The 21,964-nt window shown below is 41.3% G+C and overlaps 1 protein-coding gene across 4 annotated transcripts in view; it reads left to right on the top strand.

The window, feature by feature from the left end:
- VILL (villin like) overlaps positions 1-19,220 on the top strand; it is a 77,960-nt gene extending 58,740 nt beyond the window's left edge. For all 4 annotated transcript variants that reach the window (XM_070727164.1, XM_070727161.1, XM_070727163.1 and 1 more), the window contains exons 15-20: positions 2,017-2,162; positions 5,170-5,314; positions 8,919-9,107; positions 12,453-12,521; positions 15,847-16,083; positions 18,740-19,220. In XM_070727164.1, coding sequence (XP_070583265.1) covers positions 2,017-2,162; positions 5,170-5,314; positions 8,919-9,107; positions 12,453-12,521; positions 15,847-16,083; positions 18,740-18,853 — 900 coding nt within the window. In that variant the 3' untranslated portion in view covers positions 18,854-19,220. The remainder of the gene's footprint in view (positions 1-2,016; positions 2,163-5,169; positions 5,315-8,918; positions 9,108-12,452; positions 12,522-15,846; positions 16,084-18,739) is intronic.
- Positions 19,221-21,964: the final 2,744 nt, after the last annotated feature.

Genomic DNA, 21,964 nt, shown 5'->3' with positions numbered 1-21,964 from the left:
AAAGAGAGGCTGGGAAGGAGGGAGAGATAGAAAGAGAGCAAAAAAAAGAGGAAGGAAGAGAGAGAGAAAGAAAGAGGGATGGACAGAGGGGAAGGAAGGAAGAGAGAGAAAGAGGGAGAGAAATAGAGCGAAAGGGAGGAAGAGAGAGACATAATTTTTTTTGTCCAAACTTTTTTTAGCCCTCCCCCACTCCCCCTGTTCAATGTGCCCCATGATTTTGTACATGTAAAAAATGTGCCGCAGCTCAAAAAAGGTTGAAAATCACTGCCCTAGAGATATCTTTTTTCACCTGTGGACAGATTTTAAAAAATGTATTCCTCTTTTTCGAGAAGGGTACTAGTTTCAGCAAGCTGCATACCTATCCAACATATAATTATTAAAGTTTGCAAGGGTTAATTGTTCTCATTACTGGATCTTGTTTAGCCTTCCAGTAATTATGAAGATATTTGTACCAGCCCCGCTCGCAAAACATCATCAAAAACACGTGGGTTATGGAAAATGCTCCATGCAAAAGACAGCTGGCAGATATAATTCTTTAAAGCAGGGTTCTCCAACCTTGGCCACTTTTAAGACTCGTGGACTTCAACTCCCAGAATTCCTCAGTTAAGCTTTGCTTTGCTTTTCCTCAGCCAACTCAGCTTTGCTGGGCTGAGGAATTCTGGGAGTTGAAGTCCACGAGTCTTAAAGTGGCCGAGGTTGGAGAACTGTACTGTAACAGGAAACAAGTCAGTTTGATATTTTTGGGGAAATGGGAAATTTGCACTTTAGTCCCCCCACCATTTCCCCAAGTCCTTATGACATGACAGATTTAAACTTAATATTAATATTAAACTTAAACTTAATATTCTGCATGCGCAGAAGCAAAAAACCACTGAAAATAAGCGAAATCTTACGTGCACGAGCCTCCTCGTGTGTGTTCTGCCGGGCTCTCTGGTAGGAGCCTCCCGAAAATTCACGGGTACAAATTTCAGACACACACACGTTTGAAAATTCAAAACAATGTTCTTTATCACAAAATTCAAAAGAAACGAAACACCCTTTTTGTATTGCAAAGAGCACTCTTCCCCTTGTCGGCTGTACAAGTCCCTTAATCAGTCCTTAAGTACTTAGCTAGTAGCTGTGAAGGAACGTCCCAGCCCTCCTTCTTCCAACAAAGTGAAACACACACACACTTTACTCTGCTTTGGTGTCAAAGGCGTGAAAAATCCACAAACAAAGTTCGGACACAGCAAGGCACGATCCTGAAGAACTGCGATCAGATATTCTTCCACAACGGCCAAACTAGCACGCTGCTATTTATAGCAGCAGCTCTAATTATAGGAGCCCCACCCAAACACAGGTGGCCTCTCTTATCTCTTGTAACATTTCCTCAATTGGTCTCTTCGATGCATAATTCTGCGCCTGCGTGAGTCTAACACTTCGTCATCTGAATCGACCCAAGATAATGGAGATTGGCTTCCTGGGCTGTGTGCCAAGCCCCCCTCTTCCAAGTCACCCTCACCTTCTTCTTCGTCCGAGGAAACTGCACTCTCTGACTCTGCCGGCAACAAAACAGGCCTAGGACATGTTGACGTTTCTCCTGCCTCCACCTCCACATTCCCTGGGGCAGGAGCTGGGCCAGAACCACCCACAACAGTGTGAGATTTCGCTCGCAGCACATGCGCAGAAGCTAAATCTCATGCAGGGGCATATATGCATATGGCGGTTATGCACAGCTGTGCGCGCATCCTGATTTTTACTACCACACTACTATGAGGCCCCGTACCTGGTGCAGTCCACCGCTGGACTGTGCACGTACAGTGCTAAAACCCAGTTTCTGCACACGCGCAGAAGCAAAAAGCAAGATGGCGCCCCCTATAGCGCCACCAAGAGAGCTGGTTTGGGGGCGTGGCAGGCCTGGGTCACTGGCGGCTCGGCGAGCAGCAGGAAGCTCCTGCCACTAGTTCTATATAACAGGTCCAAATTGGTAGGAACCCACCTCTGTTTGAATCCACCTTGACCTGGGTTTTCCGTTAGGGATGCAGTGGGGATGAGCGAGAAATGGCAAAGACTGTGGCTGACATCATCTGCAAGTGGGACAAATATACGGTTATGGAAGGACAGGAACCAGCTGAATTCTGGTTTGCCCTTGGAGGCAAAGCACCCTATGCCAGCGACAAGAGGTAAGATCGAGGCTCTTGACTCATCAGATTCCCTCCTCCCCCTCTTCCTCCTTCCCATGAACCTCACTCCCTTCTAACATTGATAGTGTTCAGAGTGGGCTTCACATATTGTAGCAACTGGTTCGCCAAGCACCGGAAATCTGAGTAAACATGCCATCTGCAAATGCGTTCAACATAACCAACATGGCAATTTGCTCATGCGCGCCATGTGCAATGCAGGTGGGTTTTGTTGGTACCGCTGCTAGTAATGCATTGCCTGCACAGTTTCAGGTCTATGGCATGTGTGCGCATGCATCCCAGTGAGATTTTGCGTCTGCGCATGCGCAGCAAACAAAATCTCACAAGGAGATTTTGGTGATTTTTTTGTTTCCGCGCATGCATGGAAGCAAAAAATTGATGAAATCTCTCTTGCACATGTGTCAGCTTGCTGTGATGCACCCGTACCCAAAATCCAAAGTTGTGTGCATAGCTCTAGTTTTGCTACTGACAGATGTGAGCCACTTAACAATCATCTTGCTTAGCAATGGAAATTCTAGTCCCAATTGTACTGTATATATGTATATATATATATTTTAATGATACAGATTTATTCCTTGGAGCTTCCAAAAAATACACAGTATATACTATACAGCGATACCTTGTCTTACTAACTTAATTGGTTCCAGGACAAGGTTCGTAAGGTGAAAAGTTCGTAAGACGAAACAATGTTTCCCATAGGAATCAATGGAAAAGTGATTAATGTGTGCAAGCCCAAAATTCACCCCTTTTGCCAGCCAAAGCGCCCATTTTCATGCTGGTGGGATTCCCCTGAGGCTCCCCTCCATGGGAAACCCACCGCTGGATTTTGTGATGCTACAGGGGAATCCCACCAGGGGAATCCCACCAGCGCGAAAACAGGCGCTTCGGCTGGCAACAGAAGTCTGGAGGTGGGGCATCCCAGCGGCAGCGGTGGGTTCGTAAGGTGAAAATAGTTCGGAAGAAAAGGCAAAAAAATATTAAACCCCGAGTTCGTATCTCGAAAAGTTCTTATGATGAGGGGTTCGTAAGACGAGATATCACTGTATACCGTATTTTTTGGAGTATAAGACGGACCTTTTTTCCTCCCTAAACGAAGCTGAAAATTCAGGTGCATCTTATACTCTGAATGCAGCTTTTACCCCTAGCCCTAACTAGGTGCTAATGATCTTCCCAGATCTTATCTTGCAGGTTCTTTCATTGTTACTGTCTGCGAAGAATGTTTTCCAAGCCCAGATGGCATCCACCCCAGAGTTCTTAAAGAACTCAGATCTGTCATTGCTACCCCCCTGACTGATTTGTTTAACCAATCCCTGTTAACAGGAGAAGTTCCTGAGGATTGGAGAATGGCCAGTGTTGTGCCTATTCACAAGAAGGGCAGTAGAGAAGAAGCTGGTAACTACAGGCCAGTTAGCTTGACATCAGTTGTAGTTAAAATGATGGAGACTCTACTCAAAAAGAGGATAAATCAGCACCTAAAAAACAATAACTTATTGAACCCAAATCAGCATGGCTTTACTGAAGGCAAATCGTGTCAGACTAATCTCATTGATTTCTTTGACTATGTCACAAAGGTGTTGGATCAAGGTGGTGCCGTGGATATTGCCTATCTGGACTTCAGCAAAGCCTTTGATACGGTTCCACATAAAGAGCTGATAGATAAATTAGTGAAGATTGGACTTAATCCCTGGATAGTTCAGTGGATTTCAAGCTGGCTGAAGCATAGACATCAGAGAGTTATTGTGAATGGCGAGTATTCTGAGCAGAGTCAGGTTACAAGCGGTGTGCCACAAGGATCTGTTCTGGGTCCTATTCTTTTTAATATGTTTGTGAGTGACATAGGGGAAAGTTTGGTAGGGAAGGTTTGCCTATTTGCCGATGACTCTAAAGTGTGCAATAGGGTTGATATTCCTGGAGGCGTCTGTAATATGGTAAATGATTTAGCTTTACTAGATAAATGGTCAAAGCAATGGAAACTGCAGTTTAATGTTTCCAAATGTAAAATAATGCACTTGGGGAAAAGGAATCCTAAATCTGAGTATTGCATTGGCAGTTCAGTGTTAGCAAAAACTTCAGAAGAGAAGGATTTAGGGGTAGTGATTTCTGACAGTCTCAAAATGGGTGAGCAGTGTGGTCGGGCAGTAGGAAAAACAAGTAGGATGCTTGGCTGCATAGCTAGAGGTATAACAAGCAGGAAGAGGGAGATTGTGATCCCCTTATATAGAGCCCTGGTGAGACCACATTTGGAATACTGTGTTCAGTTCTGGAGACCTCACCTACAAAAAGATATTGACAAAATTGAACGGGTCCAAAGACGGGCTACAAGAATGGTGGAAGGTCTTAAGCATAAAACGTATCAGGAAAGACTTCATGAACTCAATCTGTACAGTCTGAAGGACAGAATGAAAAGGGGGGACATGATTGAAACATTTAAATATGTCAAAGGATTAAATAAGGTCCAGGAGGGAAGTGTTTTTAATAGGAAGGTGAACACAAGAACAAGGGGACACAATCTGAAGTTAGTTGGGGGAAAGATCAAAAGCAACATGAGAAAATATTATTTCACTGAAAGAGTAGTAGATCCTTGGAAGAAACTTCCGGCAGACGTGGTTGGTAAATCCACAGTAACTGAATTGAAACATGCCTGGGAGAAACATATATCCATCCTAAGATAAAATACAGAAAATAGTATAACGGCAGACTAGATGGACCATGAGGTCTTTTTCTGCTGTCAGTCTTCTATGTTTCTATGTTTCTATGTTTCTAGTAAGCAGATTCTTTTCCCTATTTTCGTCCCAAAAACCTAAGGTGCGTCTTATACTGCGAAAAATATGGTAATTTTACCTTTTAAAAGGTATCTCTATGAGCGTTCTTAATCAGGGAATCTGACTTCCTTCCTTTTCCTATAAGAGTCTGTTCTAGCACAGAATATGGAAATAAATTCATTTCACCTCCCTCTTTTTCTCCTTCCCTCTTTCCTGCCACGTGAAAGATTCCGGGAAAGAGTCCCCCACTATCAGCCTCGCCTGTTTGAATGCTCTAACCAAACTGGCCGATTCATCATGACTGAAATAGTCGATTTTGGACAGGATGACCTGGACGAAGACGATGTCATGTTGTTGGACACCTGGGAAGAGGTCAGTGCGCGATGGATCAGGGGCGAAACGATTCCGGTTCGGCCCAGTTTGGATGTATCCAATCATGGGCAGCTCCCTCCTTGAGAGGAGGCGCCATCCGGTTAGTGGAAATCTGGATAGTCTGGAGGACAGAAGGAAAAGGTGGGACATGATCGAAACATTTAAATATATTAAAGGGTTAAATAAGGGAAAGATCAAAAGCAACATGAGAAAATATTATTTTACTGAAAGAGTAGTAGATCCTTGGAACAAACTTCCAGCAGACGTGGTAGATAAATCCACAGTAACTGAATTTAAACATGCCTGGGATAAACATATATCCATCCTAAGATAAAATACAGAAAATAGTATAAGGTCAGACTAGATGGACCATGAGGTCTTTTTCTGCCGTCAGACTTCTATGTTTCTATGTTTCTAAATGGAGCTGCATGCACAGCTCCAGCTACTGTAGGCCGGTCAGTCTCACGACTCACAGATTTCCAGCAAAAATCACCAGTTTTTCGCTTCTGCACATGCGCGGAAACAAAAACACCCAGTGAAAATACCCGAAATCTTGCTTGCATTCATGAAATTTCAATGACTTTCACAGCTTTTTGCTTCTGCGTATGCGCGGAAGCGAAAATACTGATGAAAATAGCTAAAATGTCACTTGTGCTTGGGAGAGTTCATCGATTTTCGCCATTTTTTGCTTCTGCGCATGTGCAGGAGCAAAAATATTGGTGAAAATATCCAAAATCTCACAAGATTTGGCTTGCTGTGCATGCTCAGAAGCAAATCTCGCACTGGACGCGTGTCAGGAGCGCGTGCCCGCCCCAGCCACCGAGGACCGTCCGGGTAGAGAGGTAAGTGGCAGCCCACCACTGGATGTACGGGTAGTGGAAGCGGGAAATAGTTAGGAGAACTGTTAGTGGCGGCAATACGAGGCACAAAATCTGGTGTGGTTCAAGATAGGTTAGACTACAGCATATCCTGCCTGAGGAATTCTGGGAGATGAAGTCCACATATCTTAAAAGTTCACAAAGTTGTGAAACACTAATCTGTGATAAAGTTAGTCCTTGACTTACGACCACAAAGGAGCCCAAAATTTTTGCTGCTAAGTCAGACGATTGCTGAGTGAATTTTGCTCCACTTCACGACTTCACTTTCCACAGTGGATAAGTGAATCGCTGCATTTGATAAGTTAAGTTATATGGTTGTTAAGTGAATCTGGCTTCCACTTGGATTTTGCTTATCAGAAAGTCGCAAAAGATCACACGACCAGCCCCCGAGGACGCTGCAACCGTCATAACTATGGATGAATCCTCGGAGGGGGGCGGCATATAAATCCAATAAATAAATAAATAAATGTATGAATATATGAATGAATGAATGAACGAACAAACAAACAAACAAACAAATAAATAAATAAATAAATAAATGCCAAGTGTCTGAATTTTGATCACGTGAATGTGGGGTACTGCAAAGGTTATAACTGTGAAAAAAAGGTCGTAAGTCACTTTTTTCAGTGTTGTTGTAATTTTGAACCTCATGAACTGTTGTAAATGGAGGGCTTCCTGTATAGGAGTTTGCGTAACATATGTGTCAGCGCCACCTAGTGGCACCGGCAGGATATTCTTTTTCCCAGCTTCAAATGAAATGGCATAAAAAATGAATACAGTAGTCCCTCACCTATCGCTGGTGTTACGTTCCAGACCCGGACGCGATAGGTGAAATCCGCGATGGGGAATTTATCGACTGATAGTACTTATTTAAGTATTTATATTGTAATTGTGTGGTAAGTTATCATTGTTTTAAGTGTTTATAAACCCTTCCCACACTCTAACAAAATTTTAGATATTTTTTTTTAAAAAAACCTGCCAATCGAGTTCCGCGGGCTGTTTAAATCTGCCGATCGACTTCCTCAGAAACCCGTGAACCAGCGAAGATCCGCGAATGATTTTTCTCATTAATATTTTTTGAAAACCCGCAATGAAGAGAAGCCGCAGTAGGTGAAGCGCGATATAGCGAGGGACTACTGTACCTGTATATCTCCATTCAGAGCTTTCCAGCCAATTAGCTTTCCTCTTTCCAGAGGTGGGTTTCAGAAGGTTCTGACTAGTTCTGGAGAACCGGTAGTGGAAATTGTGAGTAGTTTGGAGAACTGGTAAATCCCACCCCTGAATAGCCCCATCCCCATCTATTCTCTGCCTCCCGACTCCCAGCTGATTTTGAGCAAATGGGGATTTTGCAGTATCCTTCCCATGCCACGCCCACCAAGTCACACCCACCAACCTACACCACGCCCACCAAGCCACGCCCACAGAACTGGTAGGAGAAAATGTTGAATTTCAGCCCTGATTAGGGGACTGGAGATTAAAACATATGAAGAGCGGTTGCAGGAACTGGGCATGGCTAGTTTAATGAAAAGAAGGACCTGGGGAGACATGATAGCAGTGTTCCAGTATTTGAGGGGCTGCCACAGAGAGGAGGGGGTCAAGCCAGAGGTGGGTTTCAGCAGGTTCCGACAAGTTCTTGAGAACCTGTAGCAGAATTTTTGAGTACCTTGGGAAAAAAGAGTGTGCGGAATTAGATAAACTAACATATGAACTAAATGACAAAGAATTTTGTCAGAATTTCATGAGGTTTGAAAAATGTTTTACCAATGGATAGAGAAAAATAAATCAGAGGGATAGGCGGGTACATAAAGTGTATATAGCTACAGGTATAAATATGGGGGGAAACAAATGTTAAAAAATGGGAAATGAATAAGCAAAGATATATAAAAAACATAAATTGTGTATACATTGATGTATTGGATTGTCTTTTCACTTGTTGTGAGCCGCCCCGAGTTTTCGGAGAGGGGCGGCATACAAATCCAAATAATAAATAAATAAATAAATAAATACGATAAGAGGTGATATTAATAGTTAAAAGAATTGTGAGCCATTCCGAATCTTCGGAGAGGGGCGGCATACAAATCTAAATAAATGAATAAATGAATGAATGAATGAATGAATGAATGAATGAATGAAAGATGGATAGATAGATAGATAGATAGAAGATAGATAGATAGATAGATAGACAGACAGACAGACAGACAGACAGACAGACAGACAGACAGATTGTAAATTGAAAACTGTAGAAGGAATACAGTTTAACTTATATGTACTAATATTGAAATATGACATCAACGCAATTTACTTAAAAAGGCGTAAAAAGGTTTAATGTATTTTTTGATTGTTTTGTTTTGTTAGTTTGTACGTTTTGATGTATTGTCTTTCCTTTTAGTGTATTTTTTTAATGTTTATATTCAGTATTTTTTTAAAAAAAGTAAATACAACCTATCTAGCCCCTATCTATTTGCTGCCTACTGAGTCCCAGCTGATCAGGAGGGAAAGAGGATTTTATTTATTTATTTATTTATTACTTAGATTTGTATGCCGCCCCTCTCCGAAGACTCCTTGCAGAATCCTTCCCCTGGAGTGGGGAGTGCATGGAGGTTTTACAGTATCCTTCCCCTGCCACGCCCACAAAGCCACGCCCACAAAGCCACGCCCACAAAGCCACGCCCACAGAACCGATAGTAAAAAAAAATTGAATCCATTGCCTCTTTCCCCTTCTTCAGATTTTCCTTTGGGTTGGGAAAGCTGCCAACAGCTATGAGAAGACGGAGTCCATTTCTGCAGCCAAAGAATATTTGAAGAACCACCCAGCAGGGAGAGACATAGCAACGCCAATCATCATGGTCAAACAAGGTCACGAGCCCCTGAACTTCACCGGTTGGTTCACTGCCTGGGACCCTTACAAGTGGAGCGTAAGTAAGAGTGATGCATTGTCCTCGTCCAAAAACAAGTTTGTGGTCCCCTGAACATTTGGTAAAAATGGCTCATGATTTTTCCAGTATCTTATTGAAAACTCAAGCCATGATGGGCAATGACAAAAACATGGCTAAAAAGGCTTTAAGTGTAGTCTACCTAATCCTACGCAGCTTTTGCTCTGGCAATCTCACATTAATTACCAGAGCCTACAAAACTTTCGCTAGACCCATCCCCGAATACAGCTCATTTGTTTGGAACCCATATCGCATCTCGGACATTAACACCATTGAAAATGTCAAAAGCTACTTCACCAGAAGAGCCCTTCACTCCTCCACTCGAAACAGAATCCCCTACGAGACTAGACTTTCAATCCTGGGCCTAGAAAGTTTAGAACTAAGACGCCTTAAACATGATCTAAGTATTGCCCACAAGATTATATGCTGCAACACCCTGCCTGTCAACGATTACTTCAGCTTCAACCGCAACAACACAAGGGCACACAACAGATTCAAGCTTAATATTAACCGCTCCAAACGTGACTGTAAAAAATATGACTTTACCAATCGAGTTGTCAAAGCCTGGAACTCACTACCGGGCTCTGTAGTGTCATCCCGTAACCCCCAACACTTTACCCTTAGACTATCTACAGTTGACCTCACCAGGTTCCTAAGAGGTCAGTAATGGGCGTACATAAGTGCACCAGAGTGCCTTCCATCCCCTATCCTATAGTCTCTCTTATATCTCCTATATCTTCTCTTCTATCTCTTCTATCCATTATATCTCTTCTATCTCTTTTATCTCTTATATTTTCTGCTATTCTCTCTAGTTATATTTTACTCCTATATTTCTCTTCTCTTTGATACATTCTATTCCTATATATCCTCTATAACCTTCATTGTGTATTATTGTGTATTGGACAAAACAAATAAATAAAATAAATAAATGAAGGCCAGGTGTATAGCCCCATCTGGCGATGATGATGATGGCAAGTGAACACAAGAACAAGGGGACACAATCTGAAGTTAGTTGGGGAAAAGATCAAAAGCAACATGAGAAAATATTATTTTACTGAAAGAGTAGTAGATGCTTGGAACAAACTTCCAGCAGACGTGGTAGATAAATCCACAGTGACTGAATTTAAACATGCCTGGGATAAATATAGATCCATCCTAAGATAAAATACAGAAAATAGTATAAGGACAGACTAGATCAGTGTTTTTCAACCAGTGTGCCGTGGCACACTAGTGTGCCGCGAGACATGGTCAGGTGTGCCACGAAGAAGGAAGCTCAGGTTCCAGTCTCGCAACTTTTATTGAGAGAGTGAGTGAGAAAGAGAGAAAGAGAGAGAGAAAGAGAGTGAGAGAGAGAGAGAGAAGGCAAGAGAGAGAGAAAGAAAGCAAGAGAGAGAGAGAAAAGGAGAGGAAGGGAGAGAGAGAGAGAAATGAGCAAAAAGGGGAGGAAAAAAGAGAAATGAGAAAATGATTGAGACAGAGAATGAGAGGAAAGAGAGAGAAACAAAAGAGAGAGAGAAGTGACTCTTGATTTAAAGCATATGATTAAAAGCACCCAAAGAATAAGAGAGAAAAAACCCCAGCTCTCACCTGTTTTTGGAAATGGTTCAAGAGTGTGTATACACACATACACACACACACACAAGGGTGGGGAGGAGACAGGGATGGAAAAAGAGAGGAGAGTATCTTAGGGTGCCATTTTGTGTCATTTTGGTTGGTGGTGTGCCCCAGGATTTTGTAAATGTGAAAAATGTGCCGCGGCTCAAAAAAGATTGAAAATCACTGGACTAGATGGACCATGAGGTCTTTTTCTGCCGTCAGTATTCTATGTTTCTATTTATTTATTTATTTATTTATTATTTATTTATTTATTTATTCTTTGTCCAATATACAATACATATGGCAGAGAATGTTTCTATATGTTTCTATATGGCATAGGGAAGATTGCTCTGCAGCTGTGAAATGAAGATCAGAAGGAAAAAATGAATGGAAGAAGATTTAGTGTAAATGTAATCATGAAGTAGAACAGCCCCGTTCGGTCATCGTTTTAGAGGTGTTTTCTCACCTAAGTAGAGAAACAGAATGAGTAAGGCTGGAGAAAGAAACGGCAGGAGAAGGAATCCCTTTTAACTTCTCCACTGAGTTTCTTTCTGGGAGTCTGTCAAGGAGCATTGGAAACCTTCCTCCTTCCCTTCCTCTCTTTCTTTCATCCTTTCTTCCTTCTTTCTTTCCTCCCTCCCTCCATACTTCCAACTGTCATCCTTCCTTCTTTCCTGCCTTCCCCACTCCCTCCCTTCATCCCTCTTTCTTTCTTTCTTTTAAAATATAAATGCTTATTGTTTAAAAGAAAAAAACGAACATGTACAATGTATTTACCAATGTAAGTCACAATATGCAAACTAGGACATACATAATAACAAAGAAAAAATAAAAAATAAAAAAGGAAAAGAAACATATTAAAAAACAGAGAAATATATTATTTCTTTCGTAATTATCTTGTTCTTACTTATATCTTTCCATATCTTATGCAATTATTCAGTGTTATTCATATCCCTCTTTCTTTCATCTTCCTTCCTTCTTTCCTTCCTTTCTTCCTTCCTTCTTTCCTTCCTTCTTTCCTTCTTTCCTTCTTTCCTTCTTTCTTTCCTTCTTTCTATCCTTCCTTCTTTCCTTCTTTCTTTCCTTCCTTCCTTCCTTCTTTCCTTCCTTCTTTCCTTCTTTCCTTCCTTCTTTCCTTCTTTCTTTCCTTCCTTCCTTCCTTCTTTCCTTCCTTCTTTCCTTCCTTCTTTCCTTCTTTCCTCCCTCCCTCTCTCCTCCCTCCCTCCTTTCCTCCCTCCCAGCCTCCCTCCTAGCCTCCCTTCCTCCCTCCATTCATTCTCCTTTCTTTTAATTATCTTCTTTCTCCCTCCTTCTTTCTTTCATTTTTCTTCCTCTCTAACCAACTCTCCCTTTCTCCTGCCTCCCTCTCCTCCCTTCCTCTCTCTCTCTCTCCATCCCCCCTCCTCCTCTTTTTCCCTCCCTCCCACTCTTCTTCCTCAACACAGTTCCCACAGGAATTACTGAATATAGTTTAATCATTTTGTACAAGTTGAACTTTGTGAGACCCCTCAAAAACTACATAACCATTGCAACAGTCCAACCTCAGTGGAATTAAACAAAGGATACAGTTAATGGGCCGAGAAGATGTTAATTAAAAGCATGGTTGTGCAATTTCCATTCCCTTGCCTCTGGAAAGTGTCCTTCAGGTTTATGCCAGCAACGTCCCTGTATGTGGCTTAATTTAACCACCCCTTTGCTTCCTAAGCCATGATCTTTTCTCTTCCCTCCTAGGATGGAAAGTCTTATGAACAGATGAAGAGCAGTTTAGGAGACGTATCTTCCATATCAGAAATCACAATGGTGAGTATCTCATCTCATTGACTGAAGAGGTGGGAGCTTGAGGTTGCCCTCTTAACTTTGAGGAATGTGGGGGTCCAACATTTATTTTTTTTAAAAAAATAAAATTTTTAATTAATTTTCATTACACGGACAAACACAAACAACATTTAACATTTAAGGAGCTACCATTGCTCCTCTTGTCGCTGAAGTCTAACTAATACAAAAAAGAAAACTAACTATAGTCTGATCAATGCAGAAATATAACATGCATATACTATGTTCTTGTTAAATTTAACTCTGTATTCTTTATGTTAATTAATTTCTTATCTATAAAAATATCAAACACTTAAGCTAATATTAAAATATAAAGAATAAGACTTTAAAGTTTATAATATTGCAAAAATACTCTATATTTATGTTAGTTTTAAACTATTACATTCTATCTATCATTATTATGTTATAATTTTTTTTTTAAAATTCGCTTATTTGGTATAACTTGAAAAGGAAAACCATGTCATATTTATTTCTAAATATGTTGGGGTCCAACATTTAAAGCAAGTGAATTAAGAGGACACTTGGACAAGGACAAATTCTTCATCAGCATTACTTTCAACCATTGAGCTGTGGTGGCGCAGTATTGCAGGCAGACTCTGCCCATTGCCAACAGTTCGATCCCGACTGGCTCAGCCTTCCACCCTTCTGATGTTGGTGAAATGAGCACCCAGATTGCTGGAGGCAGTAGGCTGACTCTGTAAAACTCTTGGAGAGGGAGGTAAAGTGCTGGGAAAGGGTATATGCTGTTGCTTTGGCTGTTGTTGTTCCTGGAAACTCACCCAGGTTCTGTCAACAATCCAAGAGCCCAGGTGAAATCAAAAGCAGAATATGCCCAAATCAATAATGAAATGCCCATGAAGGAAAATATTTATAGCTCGGGTTGAAATGAGAGGTTCCTTGGTGGTCTTCTTGCAGACATGTCAGGATGACCCGAACTAGCAAACGTTGTCAACACTAATGATGTTTTACTTAATTTGAATAATGAAACATCTGCAAGAAAACAACCAAGTTCAGGGAGCAACAGTATCAATGCAGTATTTCATCCATGCATGCATGCATGCATCCATCCATGCACCCATGCACCCATCCATGCACCCATGCACCCATCCATGCACCCATGCACCCATCCATGCACCCATCCATGCACCCAATCATCCATCCATCTATACACCCATCCATGCACCCATCCATGCACCCATCCATCCATCCATGCACCCATCCATCCATGCACCCATCCATCCACCCATGCACCAACCATTCGTGATTTTCTCCTTCTTTCAACCCAGCCCTGGATTAACTATTAAGCAAAATAAATAAATATTCAGGTTAACAGACAACAGTCACCACAAAGTTTTCCATCATGCTCAACTTTAAGCAATGTTTTTGTAATTTATCATTCTCTGACAGATTTGGCTTAATTCTGCATTATTAAATAAAGTATTTGTTTCGGTGTGGTGATTTTGCTAAATTTTTAAGGGTTGGGTTGAAGGTGTAGTCAGATACGGCTACACTTGGTTTCTGTCTCATGGTGTGAGTTTCGCTTCCGTCAAGTAGAACCATGGTTGGGTTGTGGGTGTAAGGCATTATGCCTCAACTTTGGTCACTTAAAGATGTGCGGACTTCAATTCCCAGAATTCCGCAGCCAGCCAAGTTGTCTGAGGAATTATGGGAGCTGAAGTTCACATATCTTCAGGTTGCTGAAAATGTGGCCCAGAAGAGAAGCCTTCCGTTGGATTTCATATTTTGTTGTGGTCCACCAGCAGCCTCTGCAGCTGAGTTCCTGCTCAAGAGGAGACTAACTTGGTGATGCGTCAGTGGCCTATGCAGCTGGCACCCAAGTCGGACAGTGAGGAGGCTGGTGAGGACTCAGTGCCCGAGGCAGAGGTTCAGCCAGGGCCTTCAGAACCTCCAACATCTCAGAGTAGTGAAGAGGAAGAATAGGCTTCTCCTTTTCTTGATGCACGAGTACGCAGAGCTGCCAACAGACATGAATGGCTACTCTAGAGGAGGTTTCCTTGGGAGTAAGACTGGGGGCTAATTGGCCACATAAAGACAGCAGAGGCAGCTAACAAGCTGCAGAGAACAACATTTGAGAAACCCGTCTGATCCTAGTGTCTGGAAGACTTCTGCTTTGTTTTCTCTGCTGCAGTTTCGGTTATCAAGAAATACCTCTAGGCATTTTGCCAATTCTCTGAAGCTATGTAAGATATCAAGACCCAATTGCTCTTCTTGGCTTCAAGGCTCTTTGAACTGATACCAGCTATTACTGAAGATTAATTAGTAGCTGGTTGTTTGCCAAAGAAGACTGCTTGTAGATTGGTGTGTGCGCATATTCACTGCTAAGGGGTTTATTAGTACAGGTGTTTGGATTAAATAAATGCATACAAACTGGGTTTTGTGTTATTTATTATTTTTATTTATTTATTATTTAGATTTGTTATGTTCTTGGCGGGGACAGAACATTTTTAGTAATAGCATTTAGCATTAGCATTTAGACTTATATACCACTTCACAGTGTCTTGCAGCCATCTCTAAGCAGTTTACAGAAAGTCAGCATATTGTCCCCAATAATCTGGGTCCTCATTTTACTGACCATCGAAGGATGGAAGGCTGAGTCAACCTTGAACCTACTGAGATTCAATCTGCCAAACTGCTGGCAGCCGGCTATCAGCAGAAGTAGCTTGCAGTACTGCACTCTAACCACTGTGCCACCGAGGCTCTTAAATTCATTTTATTGATGAGTATTATTAATGAATATTATTTATTTTATTTATTTATTTATTTATTTATTTATTGGATTTGTATGCCGCCCCTCTCCGCAGACTCGGGATGGCTAATAACAATGATAAAAAACAACATGTAACAATCCAATGTAATAAAACAACTAAAAACCCTTATTATATAAAAAAAAACCAAACATACACACAACCATACCATGCATAACTTGCAATGGCCTAGGGGAAGGAATATCTTAACTCCCCCATGCCTGGCGACAAAGGTGGGTCTTGAGTAATTTGCAAAAGACAAGGAGGGTGGGGGCCGTTCTAATCTCTGGGGGGAGTTGATTCCAGAGGGCTGGGGCCGCCACAGAGAAGGCTCTTCCCCTGGGGCCCGCCGAATGACATTGTTTGGTCGACAGGACCCAGAGAATTATTGTTGAATATATTATTATATTCCTGATACTTACTGGACATATCCAATCCACTGAGATTAATCAAGGCAGATAAAACCTCTCCACTAAGTAATGTACAAAGTGTCTCTCCATTCCACAACTTTTCCTTTATTTCGACAGGATCTGAAAAATGCTAACTTCAACCACAGAAGCACCAGCAATAAGCCTGTCACTGCCAATGCGGATGTTTCAGAAGCCAAGTCAAGTCTGCCGGAGGACCAAACTCACAATAGTAATTGTTGCAATGTCAACACATCTTCGCAAGAAGCAAATGAGATTGGTACATTTCCTAAAGACCTGCTGATTAACAAGACTGTGGATGAGCTCCCCGAAGGCGTGGATCCCACCAGAAAGGAGGTATGGTGGCCTGTACAGATTAGCATTACGCAATGTTGGGTTCCGCACAATGTATAATTGTACAATGTACAATTTTGGGGATGTCTACGGAGAGTCTACAGAGAGGGGCAGCATACAAATCTAATAAATAATAAAAATAAAAATAATAATGTTGCCCAGACATTTGTTCTAAGATGCTCATGAACTGCATCCCAATAACAAAGGAAGACACCTACTTCTTCTTCTTTGCAGAGACTGTGGCGACATTTGGGGAGTGTTGTTGACTTTTTCAGGAATGGAGTATCTATCAAAGAGAATATTTGTAGCTCAGGGTTGAACTGGCGGGTTCCTTGGGGTTCCCTGAGCTTAGTGGTGTTCTTACTGATGACGTTACTTAGTTTGGTAATGAAATGTCTCCAAGAAAATTACCAAGTTTAGAAGGCACGAAAGATTCCATAATCCTCCTTCTCCTTCTAGCCAGTGGTGGGATTCAAATAATTTAACGGCCAGATATCTTCTCTAATGATTTATTCCGACAACCAGTTCACCCAACTGCTCAGAAAGTTGATAACCAGTTCTCCCGAATTGGTGCGGGCTGCCTGAATCCCACCACTGCTTCTAGCACTGATGATATTATCTAGTTCAGTAATGAAATATCTATGATAAAACAACCAAGCTCAGAGGACACCAAAGACCCCACAGTCTTCTTATTCCTCCTTCTCCTCCCACATCCTCTCTTCTTCTTCTTCCTCCTCCTCTTTCCAAACCTCACTGTTCTGGTATAAGCTCAACTTTTCCCAGTCAGATAACTCAGTACAACGAGATATCCCAGATCATTTTATTACAGGAATTCTCACAATAACTCACAGTTATGATGCGATTCTTCTGCAGTATAATCTTTCCCATTGTGCAGGTAAAAAGAGGTTGAATTGACCCAGGCTCTAGGTGTAGCATCTACCTGCTGGCTGGATTAGTGAGTGAAGACAAAGACCCCCTGGAATGTTCTCTCCAATTACCCCTCATCCCGAGTCAGAGCCAATAGGAATACACAAATGCGGTCACATGTAAAACTACATTACCCAAAGTGCAATTTCACTACATTTCCCCTAATGCAATATCTTAAAGAAACATGCCTAAATACAGTCCAACTATCTCTGTGTCTGGGGACAGCACACTCACTTTCTTCTAACACTGATGATGTTCCCTAGTTCAATGATGAAATATCTGCAAGAAAACAGCCATGACCCTATAATGGTGTGTCTGTGTCCTTTTCACATACAACATGTACGTTAGTGATTCTACTCTGGTGGCCTCTGGAAAAGGACTGTGCCAATTTCTGTATTGAGAAGGCCTCCTCAGGTTATAGGGATAAAGTTGAGAAGTGGTTGGGGAATACCCTGGTGGTATCTTCTCACCCGTCCTTCCATCCCCTGGCCATCAGAACCGATGAAACTTTTGGGATGAGAAACAAAAATTCTTCTTCTTCTTCTTCTTCTTCTTCTTCTTCTTCTTCTTCTTCTTCTTCTTCTTCTTCTTCTTCCTTCTTCTTCCTTCTTCTTTCTTCTTCTTCTTCTTCCTTCTTCTTCTTCTTCTTCTTCTTCTTCCTTCTTCTTCTTCTTCTTCTTCTTCTTCTTCTTCTTCTTCTTTCTTCTTCTCCTCCTCCTTCTCCTTCCTCTTCCTCTTCTTCTTCCTCCTCCTCCTCCCCCTCTCCATTATGTAGTGGTGCTACATAATCCTCTACCAGAAACTTCACCCCAAGAGCCAAAAGATGTTCTGCATTTTAAGAAATTCTTTCTAACACAGCCAGAAAACCAGCTTCTACCAGTTTCAGCAGGGGAGATGCTCTCCAGAAATGTGCAGCTAAGTTCCAATTTGAGGATCTATATGAAGATAGTGCCTGGCTTACAACTATTTGTTTAGTGACAATTCTAAGTTACAACATTACTGGGGAAAAAGAGACCTGGGTATTTTTCACACAGCCATTACAGCATCCTCATGGTCATGTGATCAAAATTCAAATGCTTGGCAACTTGCATGTACTTCTGACAGTTTGTTTGTTTGTTTGTTTGTTTATTTACTTACTTACTTACTCACTCACTCACTCACTCACTCACTCACTCACTCACTCACTCACTCACTTACTTACTTACTTATTTTGTCCAATACAAATTGAAAGTTAAAGAGAATAAAAACGTGTAGTAGTAAATATCAGGGAAGGGATAGAAGAAAAGATATGAGAATAGAATACATCAATGAAGAGTAGAGGAAAGGATATATGAATGGGAGAAAAGATTTATAAAATATAGGAGAGACAATTGGACAGGGGACGGAAGGCACACTGGTGCACTTATGCTCACCCCTTTGCATAACAGTTGCAGTGTTGCGTCCTTCTGAAAAGTGAAGTCAAAGGGGAAGTCAGATTCACTTAACAACGGTATTATTAGCTTAACAACTGCAGTTATTCACTTAATAACTGCAAAAAGAAAGTTTGTAAAATGGGCACAGCTCACTTAACAATCGTACATCATTTTTTTTTTCAGTGCCATTGTAACTTGGAAAAGTCACTAAACGAATGGGTGAAAGTTAAGAACTACATCTTATTGATTATTTTGTTAGTAAAGGAAGAATAATCCATTAATGGTGGGGGTCAATTTTTTTGCTGTTGTTCTCTTTGCAGTACTACTTATCTGATGCAGAATTTTTCGATATCTTTGGGAAGACAAAGGATGCATTCTACCAGATGCCTGCATGGAAGCAGCAAAATGAGAAGAAACAATTTGGATTGTTTTGAACAAAAGGACGGGTAGTTGGACGACCCCTGAAAACAGGATTGTCTACAAGGAGTAGGGCAGAAAGGTTAAGATGGGGCCACAAATTTATCTTAGAACTGTCAATGCAGATTTAAAAAATTGATGGGACTTTGATCGCTCAGTGGCTATACCATCTTGTTCTGACTTCCTGACTCAGAAAGGAGTTGGATCTTGGAAGAATGTTTCCCAAACTTCAAATGGACAATTTTAAAAAATAAAATCTTCTCGAAATCTGTATGGTCAATGCTAATCTTAATTAAATTGATTTCCTAATTTTTCTCAGCTGGGAAAACTCACTACAAAATTGTTCCATTATTTGCACAAGAAATATATAAAGGTTTATTTTAATTGCTGTTGTTTATTTTTTAAAACAATATTATTTTATTTAGGTGTTAAACGGGAGCCTAATGAAGCCACCATTTGGGCGATGACTGGCAAAAAGAGATAGTTGTGTGTGAAAATATTTGACTTCCTACTTGTCTAAAATTGGAGTGGATTTTTTTCTGAAAACGATCCTTAGATAAATGATCTGCGTAGCCTTGTTGGTGCAATATGAAAAAAAACCCCAACCCATGCTGGCTTAAGTTCCTGCTTCTTATCAAACTACAAATAAGCCAAGATACAATTATGCTAGAAAGCACTTTGACCAAAGCAGTGCACTTTGGGATCCCAGTGATGTGAGAAATTATCTGCATGATCTATTTAACCCTGACATCTCAAGGATTTTAAAACTGGTCCTCATTTTCTGCTCTCCAACCCCATCCATTAGAAAATTCAAAGTAATGTAAGATAAGATGTTTGAAGATGAATCTGAATTTGCTTTTTTTTTTAAAAAAACCCCTAACATTTCAGTGGTTAAGTGAAAATAAATAAGGGTCAATTTCCAGCAGAAAGAATAAAACAGGTAACAGATTTACTCCTGAAAATACATTATTTCCCAGCTGCCTTACTAAGTGCAATTCATTTACAGGTAGTTCTCGCGCACGGAAGCAAAGAAATAGTTGAAAATCGGCAAAATCTCCTGCACATGAGCATCTTCATTTTATTTGGCCATGTAATGAGAAAAGAGGATTCCTTGTTAGATAGTGTCCTCAACGCAAGGAACATGAATTTAGGAAAACTCCAGGAGAGAGTTAGTGACTGAACAACAAAAGTTCACAGGCAACTTTTAGTAAGAATGTAGTATGGCTTAACCAAACTTTTTGCATCTTTCTCTACCTATAGAATAATGAAATTAGCTGACTTGATCCCATGAAGATCCCAATAGGACCAGTGGTGGGCAGCAGGCAGGATGGGGTGGAATGCAGTTCCACTGGTGGAAATGAAGCTGTATGCCCACTGACTGACCGGCAGCAGTCACCTCCAGGATTACCGGTCTCAGCTGAGCTTTCCTTTTCCCCCCTGCTGCTGCTGCATCTGCGCTCCTTGCTTTTTTCCTCTTTCTTCCTTCCTGGCCTTGGACGAGCTTCCCTCTCTCCTGCCTGGTTCCCCTTCAGCCTCATGCAGCCACCTCCCGAGGCCAGGAAAGAGGAAAAAAGCGAGGAGCCAAAGCAGTCTGGGCTGCAGTCTTTTTCCCCTTGCAAAGCCCTCACTCCATCCGCAGATGAAATGAAAAGGCATCGGGCGGCAATAATAACCATGTAACTTTCCCTCGACTTTTCGATATTTTTAAATTCCCCCCTACCATCCTCCTCCTCGGAAAGCCGCAGGGAGACCAGCACTGGCAGGAGTTCCCTTCCTCATTTTTTCTCAACAGTTGATCAACACCCATTCGCCTAGCTACCCAGCCTGAGGCAGGGGGGCAACCCAGGAAGGAGAGCAGGGGAAACGCAAAGCAAATTGTCACCCCAGCGAGCGACACTGGTGAGGTTGTAAGTCGAGGACTTAACAGTTCATTTGAACGATGATGATCGTTCAAGCCACTCCCACCTGGTCACCTGGCTGGCAAGCCACTCCTACCCAGTCACATGACCATCAAGCCACACCCGCAAAATAAACCACACCCACAGTGTGGCAGTAAAAATTTTGGCAGCCCATTACTGGTTAGGACCATTCATCTTCTAACAATATTTATCAACCTCAGCAAACTGAGAATGCATGGACTTCAACTCCCAGAATTCTTTGGCCAACACACTGTGTGGGGAATTCTGGGAGTTGAAGTTCCCTCATCTTCCAAGTTGATAAGGTTGAGAAATCCTGGTCTAATGGAAGTCACTAAATTGTGTGTTGGTCTAGAAATTGACACTTGAACTTAAAACCCCAACCCCTGAAGAGTAACTCGTAATGTGGGACTCCAGATATGGGAATCTGCTAACAGAATGTGGATTTCTGCAAAACTGAGGGCCGAGGGGAATATTGTATGAGGGGTGTGGAATCAAGCATCAAAACACAGATTCTTTGAAAATTCCATTTTAGAAACATAGAAACATAGAAGACTGACGGCCATCTAGTCTGCCCTTATACTATTTTCTGTATTTTATCTTAGGATGGATATATGTTTATCCCAGGCATGTTTAAATTCAGTTACTGTGGATTTACCAACCACAGCTGCTGGAAGTTTGTGCCAAGGATCTACTACTCTTTCAGTAAAATAATATTTTCTCATGTTGCTTTTGATCTTTTCCCCCAACTAACTTCAGATTGTGTCTCCTTGTTCTTGTGTTCACTTTCCTATTAAAAACACTTCCTTCCTGGACCTTATTTAACCCTTTAACATATTTAAATGTTTCGATCATGTCCCCTTTTCCTTCTGTCCTCCAGACTATACAGATTGAGTTCATTAATTATGACAATGAAAAATTCAGTGGATGATAATTTGGTAATGTCAGTTGTACCTTTTCTTTTTAAAAAAGTGGGTTTTGTGGGTTTGCCTTTTTTTTTTCTTTTGCCTTTTCCCCTTCTTTGATTTGATCTGATTTATATGATTTGAATTTTTGGATGCAATGAAGGGCTTTTATAAAGGTGACAATGGGTGAAAATGGGTGGAATTATAGTCTTAACTGCAGGCCAGGATCAGATTAAACTTTTCCCTCCCATTTTATTTATTTAATTCAGTTTTTAACATTTTTAATAGTATAAGGCTTTTGAATGAA

This window comes from Erythrolamprus reginae, chromosome Z (genome assembly GCF_031021105.1).
Source record: "Erythrolamprus reginae isolate rEryReg1 chromosome Z, rEryReg1.hap1, whole genome shotgun sequence".
Classification (NCBI taxonomy): Eukaryota; Metazoa; Chordata; class Lepidosauria; order Squamata; family Dipsadidae; genus Erythrolamprus; species Erythrolamprus reginae.
This window is presented reverse-complemented; position numbering and strand designations above follow the sequence as displayed.